This window comes from Argentina silus (assembly GCF_951799395.1).
Source record: "Argentina silus genome assembly, chromosome: 20".
Taxonomy (NCBI): domain Eukaryota; kingdom Metazoa; phylum Chordata; class Actinopteri; order Argentiniformes; family Argentinidae; genus Argentina; species Argentina silus.
This window is the reverse complement of record NC_139674.1, coordinates 10,163,154-10,173,008: the sequence shown is the minus strand read 5'-3', so window position 1 is coordinate 10,173,008 and position 9,855 is coordinate 10,163,154. Positions and strand designations below refer to the sequence as shown.

The window sequence follows — 9,855 nt, the reverse complement described above, 5'->3', positions numbered from 1 at the left end:
TAAACCTTGGGCTAAGGATTGCAGTCTGTCATAGAGAAACAGGGGCTTTTTGTGCTTCCCAAGCAGGGTGTGGCACAGTAGCAGCATCCTCAACAAAGGACGTCGCTCACAGTCACACAAAGACGACAGACGGGAGAACCGCCTGTCTTTGCATAGAGATTCCAACAGGGGGAAGCACAACACCGTGCTATTGGCCCATGTTCTCAGCAGACAGCGAGGCACATTCAAGCACTCAGCAGCACAAGAACTACTTTGTTTCGTAGATAGAAGGGGGGGCAATAGAAAGAAAGGGGGAGGGAGGGAGGGAGAGAGAGCGATTCAATGGATTGTGCCCAGTACACTTGCACGGCTCCAAGATCCCGCAGGACAAGGAGAGAGGAGAGGAGGAGAGGGAGGGATAGCTGGGTCCAGCAGGGTCGGATGGGGAGGCAGTAAGACAAGCAATTTGGCAGCGAAAAGGCAATGTGGCTGCTGCAGGGAACCGGGCAGAGATTGGAGACAGCTGCGGCAGACATCGAGGTGATGCATGCAGCGTCGGTGATGCACCAAGACGACCGCGGTGGATTCCAGTAGCAGCCCGCTGATTAGAGCGAAGCTCATTTCCACTAGCCGATATGGCGCATGGATAGTGGATCCCTCAAGCTGCACACTATTCGGAGCATTTTATTTCAAGACCGACTCCACAGGGAGAAAAATCAAGGAATTCGATGCTTGAACCAGCCGAGAGGATAAAAACCCACGTTTCCATTTAGGCTACACCACCCTCTTTCCGGATGGAGAGGATGCCGTCCACTCCCGAAATAGCACCTTTTACACATCTTTAACGGGGAGGCCGATTCAAAAGCCGAGGCAGCGTTTGTGATTCGTAAACACTTCGCTGAAATGATGTTGGTGAGATGCCACAGGAGTAAACTGTCGGTGTGGGCCGCTCTGTGTGTGCTGGTGTTATGCTGGCTCTACATGTTTCCAGTCTACAGACTCCCCAGCGATAAAGAGATTGTTGATGAGGTGTTGCGGCAGGGACAAGTATGGCAGAAAAACCAAACTGGCATCGATGTGTTCAGGTGGACTCTCGTTCGATCATTCCCAAATGAATAAGCCCTGTAATGGTAACATGTGTCTGTATGGTTGATATTACATGTGTATGTAGCCTATTTGGTTGTCATTTTTGCTAATTCAAGCACATAATAACAATGTAGGCCTAGAAATTACAGCCTGATAACTGTAATGATCACACAATAATAATAATAATAATAATAATAATAATAATAATAATGATAATAATAGCCTACACAATATTGTGATGATGATGATGATTATCATTATTATATGTTGATCTCTTATCCTCCTGAAATAAGTGTAACCGAGTGTAAATAGTTGCAATGTCAACTTGTCAACAATGTCAATTGACACATACATAACTGTAGCCTACTGGGGACGCAGGTTTCTGATTGGCAGGCTTATTTGTTGTATCAAATCGTATTCTCATGAGAATCTGATGGCATAGACAGTGCACCGAGGCGAAGCTGATTAGTGTAATGCGCAGAACGCGACACCTGCGAAATAGCGGAGCCGTTCTTATGAGAATGTGATCTATCTGATGCTGTGCTGCTGGAGCATGTCAGAGGAGAGAACTTTCAGCATGTTAGGAGTTCAAAGGTTTCCGCTGAGGCGCTGTGTGTGTGTGTGTGTGTGTGTGTGTGTGTGTGCGTGTGCGTGTGCGTGTGCACGTGTGTCTGTTAAGCTCTGTGACCCCTCACTCACTAAGTTACTTGCTGTTTTTAGAACCACACAGGATGTGTGTCGCTCTCAGAGCATGAATGTAGTCTAGACCTAGTCTGAAGACGACAGGGGAGTTAGAACTACACCACCCCTTGAGATCAAGAAAAGGTTCATAGTTGTCATACTGATACACTTGTAATGTCATGCCCCAGGCCTAATATTTCTCCACACATTCACACATTTGCAGCCAGTCATTTGTCTGTCATTCAGACCGTGAATGTGAGACTGTGGCAGCTCTGACACTCTCTTCAGCTTTGGGTTGAAGCTGTCCATATGCCCAGATCTAGGATCAGTTTACAGAAAAAAACTGACTTCGGATCAGTGTCCGAGAGGCAACGACTTCATCCATCTTCCTCTCCCCACAGGAAGCTGCTGACAAAATGCTGCGACCCGAGGAGCATGTTTGCGGTGACCAAGAAGAACTCTCCGATGGGGAAGGTGCTGTGGTACGATGGCGAGTTCTACCACAAGCACACAGTCAACAACGAGACCTATCCTCTCTTTGTGAAGGTAGGCGATAAGACAGATAAGATGAGATAAGCTGAGGAATGGGAAAATGGCAGCACTAAGGTCATGGGTATGACCATTTGAAAAGCAGGAAATGTTACGGGTTGTGTCTTTAAAGATGCTATCAGCCATGGAATGAAAATGATTTATCCAAAAAATCAACATTGGGTATACATTATTGATTGAAATGACCGTTGAACAGCAGGATATCTTACGGATTGTGCCTTTAAAGATGCTACCAGCCAAGGGGATGAAGTGCAGACCAGATGGCGCTAGTGGAAAATGATTATTCTCATAGAAGGTCAATAGTCAGGGGAACATGACACCCTAGAGGCAAGCTGGGGGATTTGAGATGGATCCCACTTTATCGAAAGCGGAGGGGACATGGAGGAGGTCATTTTATCTCAGCCCCTTAGTGTGTGTGCGGGGGGGGGGGGGTGTAAAAGAGAAACTAGCTTCAGGCTCATTCTCTTTCATGTCCTGTCTTGTAGTTACACAGTATCGCCAGCCAGTTCTGAGAACCCTCCTGGCCTACGGATATTTATTGATATCAGGTATAACAGGTATGTAACAGTGCAGGAACTGTGGACGTTGGTTGTTTTGGATATTGTGGGGGAGGGACACTCTGGTGTTGTTTGGAAAGGGAGCCTTGCATTAGCAAAAACACAGGTGGGTGTATACAGTATACACCGAAGGCAGTGGGTTTAGTGCAGGTGTTAAAGGTTTAAAGGAGAGATGGAAAAAGCAACTGCACCCACCCCCCCCCCCCCCCCACCCCCACCCCAGGGCTTAGAGGAAGTGCTGGAGCAGGACCATTGATGCGTGGTGGTTCTGTTGTTCCATAGTCCTCACTAGCAGAGAAAACACATAGCGTGAGAAGGGACTCTTGTTATTGTTGATAGGGGACTGTGTGCTGTGCTGTGCTGTGCTGTGCTGTGCTGTGCTGTGCTGTGCTGTGCTGTGCTGTGCTGTGCTGTGCTGTGCTGTGCTGTGCTGTGCTGTGTGTATATGGCTGGGTGGGTGTTTGTGTGTTTGTGTGTGGGGAGGAGATTTGTGGTGGGAGATGATGAAGAGGAGGAGAGAAACGCACGACTGCAGCGATTCTCACACAGGAAGGCAGTCTGCATCATTTTACACAAATAAAAAGAATAAAATGTTGTAAATGTACACACACAATGACACAGATGTGAAGGTTCATGCTTAAAGAGGCCTGTTATAACACAGTGTACTGTATGGAGGAGGGGGAGGTGAAGAGTTGTGTCTACAGTACATCAGTGTTTTTGTGGGATCTGTGTCATGTACTCACGGTTCATTAGCCGCACCCAGTCCGAATACGACAATAAGGAAATAGGACAGGGCCATTGTCTTTCCTCTATGGTAGCGCGTAGCAGTCCCATAGACTGGCCTATAGCCTCATAATGGGAGGGAAAAGTACACGTTGCACGCCTGCCCCCAAACCCCGACCTAAGTCTCAAAAAGTCCTCAGCGAAATCTCTGCATGAGGGTGGTCTTTTTTCTCTCTTTCTCTCTCATCCACTCTGGTTCTCTAGCTCCCCCTCTTTTTCTCAGTCTCCTTCTGTCTGTCTGTCTGTCTGTCTCTCTCTCTCTTCTGGTTGAGTAATGAACGCTGCCTGAGTAGTCTTGGAACATGGTAGACTGACTTCTCTCTGTTGGACACATGGATACATTGTCAGAGGACAGAGGGAGTGCCCTGGCGTGTTGCCCCACAGTTGAAGGACAACTAAACACTTCCTCATATGTATTGATACTGGCGATGTAAATCATGTCTGTGTTCTTAATGCCATTACTATTATACTATTATATTATACTGTCTGTATTTAAATATGGAGGTGTGTGTTATGTTGTGTATTGTGTGCCCTTTAATCCTATGGCAAAAATACTGGCTACCCACACATGCACACACACTTATATGGAGTGCTCTAGACAGTATAACCAGTGGTTACAAAATAGTAAGTTAGAAAAGAAAAGTAGAAGATGCACGCACGCACACACACACACACACACACACACACACACACACACACACACACACACACACACACACACAGATCACAGCCTTCATGAGTTGTGCACTCTGCCTGTACCGCAATTGACTGACTCAGCTTGTGCACTGATTGCAGGTCTGGGCATAAACCAAGCCAGCCATGCCTGACTGGTACTGGCACTGCCCATGATAGTATGGGAAGAGAAACAGGCCTTATGACCACACAGTGGAGCGTTGGCATCCCTGTCCTCCCATGGAATGCCCCAATTATGAGTTTGCTGTTTAATTGAAATGCTTTGTTCATAAGAGAGGGCGATTGTTCAGAAGCTCTGATACACTGTATACAGTCACATGTATACAGACACAGTCCATCATCATCATCATCATCTCCTGTCCTTTCTCTCATCTCATCCTCCTCTCTCTCCTTTTCTCTTCTCTGTTTCTGTATTATCTATTTATAATCATTTTGGGGTTATTACATTGAGAAACCCAACTAATCATAACCATTGCAACAAGGCACTATTGCAATCACAGCACTATTAGTCAGCACAGAGTAATTTTTTATATTCTGATGCTTTATTTGTTGTTATTGGGCCCTCCTAATACCTAAGTAACGTCCACCTCCTTCAAATTGTCCTCCTCTTTTCTCATTTGATTGATTCTCAAAAATCGAATGAATGTATAATGAATGTGTGTTAAAGTCATAAGTGTCTCCCCTCCTCCTCTGTCTCGGCCCGCTCCCAGCTCCCTGGTTCTCTGTGATGTGAACTGGGCATTGTCCTCTCTGGCTCAACCCCTTTCACGGTCCAGCGGAGACCCTGGGGGAGTGTCTAGGATTGTGTGTGTGTGTGTGTGTGTGAGTGTGTGAGTGGGTGGGAGGGTGTGTGTGTGTGTGTGTGTGTGTATGTGTGTGTGTGTGTGTGTGTGTGTGTGTGTGTGTGTGTGTGTCAATGAGCGCAATTGTTTCCGCCGGGACTCTCAGTTCATCCCTGGCACCGGGTCAAGCATGGCCCAGACTCACACCAACAGGCCAAAAGGAGAGGATTTGGCCTCCTCCAGACCAATCAACTGAACACACACCCCATTTAGTGACCTCAGTAAGGCCCTTATAGTCTTCCTGTACAGACGAACTTTGTATATTATGGAATATGCAAAGCAATAGCAATGTAGATATCAAAAACAAAAAAAACTATGTAGATAACAAAAAAAAACAATGTAGATAACAGAAGAAAAAAAACAATGTAGATAATAAATGACAAAGAAAGAGTTTGTAGGCCTTTGCTGACTGTTTGCAGCAGACAGTGAGCAGACATAGGCTTTGTCTACAGCTATTTCCACTCAAGGTTATTTGGCAGTAAAAAGAAAGAAGTAAAGTCCACTTTTAATCTGTATATCATATACATGAATTATTAGATTTGATTAGATTATTAATTTGGCATTAATAGCCATTTGGCAGTAACAGCCATTTTTGTTAACAGTAGTCTGAGTTTTGGGTAATTTGAGCTCACAGTGACTGAAACTTGAATTCAAGGCATGCTGATTTATGGATATTGATTCAGATCAGTTTAGATTTGAATAAACACTGCAATCCATCTGTATAAAACAAGAATAATGTTTGATGAATGAGATGCAAATATATGGTGATCAGACTGAATAACAACAGTTTTTTACTTCAGTGTTGAGTGTGAGAGGTGGTTTAATGATGAGGTTATCTGGATATGATGAGGTTACCTTATCATATTATCTTATTTGCATATGTTGTCTTGATGTGACCGTGGACCGGGGGCGTCATGCAGATAAGCCAAAATAAAGAAAGTTTATTAATGGGCAAAGTCCTATTCACCTCTACAGTAGGTGCCAGTCCTGAGTTGCTCAGGGTGTGTGAGTGTGCGTGCGTGTGGACATGGTCACACACACACACACACACACACACACACACACACACACACATCTCTAGCCCCAGGTCACTTAATTTGGATCTGAAAAATAACTGAACAGGTGTATGCAGTATGGTAGTAAGTCAACCCTGCCCTCTGGTATGTCTGGTACAAACAACGTGGTGAAACTTCAACCTGGCCTTCGGTTCTACACTAGTGCCTACTGTAGGAGTTAGGGGGTGTTTCTAGACAGGGCCCTGTTGACTGTGGAAGTACACACGTGGGGCGTTGCTCGTATCATAACACGCTCTCTTCCTTTTTTCCCAGGAGACACCTCTGCAGCTGCCCTTGAAGAGGTGTTCTGTGGTGGGCAATGGAGGGGTACTGAAGCACAGCGGCTGCGGCAGGACCATCGACCAGGCGGACTTTGTCATGCGGTAAGAGAGGGGTGTTGGGGGGGGGGGGGGGTTTCCAGTGCCTGTCCCATGCTCACCGGGGCCAGAAAGAGCAGCCAGGGAACGTCAGCCATCAGAACTAATGAGAACTGGAGTTGTCATTGCAGGAGAGAGAGAGAGAGGGGGGGGGGGGGGGGGTGAGAGCTAGTAAATGGGTTAAGAGAGAGGAGAGAACGATAGCAACAGAGAAAAGGCAAGAGATAGAAGACTGAGACTGTAAGAGGTGGAAGGATCATGAGAGAGAGATGGAGAAAGAGATAGAGATGGAGAAAGAGGAACAATGACATTGGGCGGTGGGGTCAAAAGGGTTTTGAGAGAGAAAAAAGAAAGAAAGAAAGAAAGAAAGAAAGAATACAATAAAGACAGAGAAGTGACTGGTTCTGGAGTGTCTGGTTCTGGACTGTCTGGTTCTGGAGGGACTGGTTCTGGAGGGACTGGTTCTGGAGTGTCTGGTTTTGGAGTGTCTGGTTCTGGAGGGACTAGTTCTGGAGTGTCTGGTTCTGGAGGGACTGGTTCTGGAGGGACTGTCTCTCAAAGAAAAAGTGAAGTAGAATGAAGAGAAAATAATGTTGGGCTCCAGAGATAGAGAGAAGAAGGAGAAGGGAAAAAAAGAAAGAGAAAAACTAGAATAACAGGATTAGAATAGAGTCCTACCAAAGCTTATAGAGTCTCAGCTTTAAAGGTGCTGCCAAAGAAATTAAAGAGTGAGTTCGTTCAATACAGAGAAAACAGGAGAAATTATTTGCAAGGTTAGCAGTTATTCTTGAAAGTGAAAGTGTGTGTAAATGTGTTTCAAAATCATTTCAAAATGCCGCACGTTTTTCCTTAAAGGCCTACGAGGATAGGTTATATAGCCTATCTGGTATTATGTCATCACATCACATAGTCTGCACATGTAATGTGTACCAAAACTGAAAATCATTTGAATGAGCTGCTCTAATAGTAAATGCTTTCATGGGCACTGTCAAGCCATGCATGTTTTAATGCATATTTGTGTTTGTTGTTTGCATGTGTGTTTTACATAACTAGGTGCAACCTCCCACCCCTGTCTAAAGAATATGTGGAGGATGTGGGGACCAGGACACACTTGGTGACAGCCAACCCCAGCATCATTGAGAAGAGGTACACTTCTTCCCTTTCACAACTGCTATTACATTGTTGACTGTGAAAATGAATGTGTGGCACAGCATCCCAGTACTTCTTATGGGATTTAGTCAAGAGCTGCTTGTGCATTGCAAGGCATTATTTGTATGAATGATAGTTATTATTATCCTGTCTGGTTTCACTTCTACTTCCTGTATTCTCTTCACACCATCTGTGTGGTGTGTGTGTGTGTGTGTGTGTGGGGGTAGGTATGGGTAGGTGGGTGTTTGTGGGTGTGGGTGTTTGTGGGTGTGGGTGTTTGTGGGTGTGGCCTTCGATTCTACACTAGTGCCTACTGGTGTTGTCTCTTACATCTGCAGTTGATTTAAAATAGGAAACACATTGCACACAGAGACAAACAAACCTCTACAGTACCCGAAAATAAAACATTTGCTACACTCAAACCCATCCCATATGGTCCTACTTCATCCACAACTATAACTCAAATGCATTCTCACGGTCTGCAACATGTGACATTGTAAATCCTGAGAGGAAATACCCATGGAATTAGATAGCCACTTCCATGTGGACCCTCCGGATGCTCTGAGAACCTATTCCACATTTTTGGATTTTGCCAGGAATGCATGACCATATTTTTATGCTTTTCCAAGAATCACTCTCTGTGTTTCTTCACATCACTGGATAGTAGAGACAGTAAAAACCGGAAAGACCCTCCACAACTGTGTAGCCATGTTGTATAGTCAAGCTGTCAAACAGGCACATGCAGACAGTACCTCTCCTCTCCTAGCCACCCTTAATCTCCCTCTCTCCCTCTTTAGGTTCCAGAACCTTCTGTGGTCGCGGAAGGCTTTCGTGGATAGCATGAAGGCGTACGGCTCAAGCTACATCTACATGCCAGCCTTCTCCATGAAGCCGGGCACCGACCCCTCCCTGCGGGCATACTATGCCCTGGCAGACACCTCTTCCAACCTCACCATGCTCTTCGCCAACCCTGAGTTCCTTAGGACCGTGGGCAAGTTCTGGAAGGGCCGCGGCGTCCACGCCAAGCGACTGTCCACGGGGCTGTTCCTGGTCAGCCTGGCACTGGGGCTGTGTGAGGAGGTGACCGCCTACGGGTTCTGGCCGTTCTCCACGGGTCTGGACGAGCAGCCGGTCAGCCACCACTACTACGACAACATTCTGCCCTTCAGCGGGTTCCACGCCATGCCCGAGGAGTTTGTCCAGCTCTGGCACCTTCACAAGAGTGGCACGCTGCGTATGAAGCTGGGCCACTGCCCCCCTGGGGACAGAGGTGGTTAAGGACAGGAAATGTGGGGGTGGGGGTGTGTGTGGGGGGGGGGGGGGGGGGGTGATGAGGAGCTCTGCTGCCATGGGTACACACAACCCTTCGCCTCCTTCTGCCCTCCCTACCCCAACAAAACAGCCCCTTGTGCTCCCTGTCCCCTTGAGATTGTCCCTTCTGACAACCCATCTCTCCTGGATTAGCATGAGAATGTCAACTACCCAGCCCAGTAAGGCCCCCCCCCCTACTCATTCACTACTCCCCTGCCCACTCCACCCCCTCACTCTGCAAATGGAGCTACTGAGTTGTTGCCCCTCTGTGTGTGTGTGTGTGTGTGTGTGTGTGTGTGTGTGTGTGTGTGTGTGTGTGTGTGTGTGTGTGTGTGTGTGTGTGTGTGCGTGCGTGCGTGCGTGCGTGCGTGCGTGCGTGTGTGTGTATGTGAAGAAAGGTGGGCTGCTGTCTCAGCTGGGGCTGGAGGGGGAAGCGGGGGCTTTTGTGTGCAAACTACTGTATTTGACATCTACAGAGCAGCTGGACCGATTCCCTGCTGAGTCTTTGTTGAACTGGGACAGGAGGACAGAACCAAGTGGGAAGGTTTTGATAAAAGTCTTAAGAATGCATTGAAAGACTGAACAGACGACAAAGAATGGAACTGAGGAAGAAATAATGGTACCTGGTACTTCTCTCAAATAGGAACAGACGGAAAGATGAAATAAATGAAAAGAGAAGAAGACAGAGAGGAAGAAACAAAGAGCTCCTGGTACTTGTAAGAAAGGATTTTGTCTTTTGACAGAATTCTTGATGGACATCTTGAGCACAAATCAAGAGTTTTGGGGTAAAGTA

At 46.6% G+C, this 9,855-nt stretch overlaps 1 protein-coding gene across 1 annotated transcript; it reads left to right on the top strand.

Annotated features, from left to right (window-relative positions):
• The first annotated feature begins 373 nt into the window (after positions 1–373).
• On the top strand, positions 374–9,030 carry st8sia1 (ST8 alpha-N-acetyl-neuraminide alpha-2,8-sialyltransferase 1). Its single transcript, XM_083692098.1, has 5 exons — positions 374–1,064; positions 2,148–2,292; positions 6,499–6,608; positions 7,656–7,748; positions 8,549–9,030. The coding sequence occupies exons 1-5, from the start codon at positions 883–885 to the stop codon at positions 9,027–9,029; spliced, it is 1,011 nt and encodes a 336-aa protein (XP_083548224.1). The 5' UTR covers positions 374–882; the 3' UTR covers position 9,030.
• The last annotated feature ends 825 nt before the right edge of the window (positions 9,031–9,855 follow it).

Coding starts and splice junctions, on each gene's coding strand:
- st8sia1 (XM_083692098.1), top strand. CDS start 883: ATGATGTTGGTGAGATGCCACAGGAGTAAACTGTCGGTGTGGGCCGCT. Junction 1,065..2,147: donor ACTGGCATCGATGTGTTCAG/GTGGACTCTCGT, acceptor CTCTCCCCACAG/GAAGCTGCTGACAAAATGCT. Junction 6,609..7,655: donor CAGGCGGACTTTGTCATGCG/GTAAGAGAGGGG, acceptor TTACATAACTAG/GTGCAACCTCCCACCCCTGT.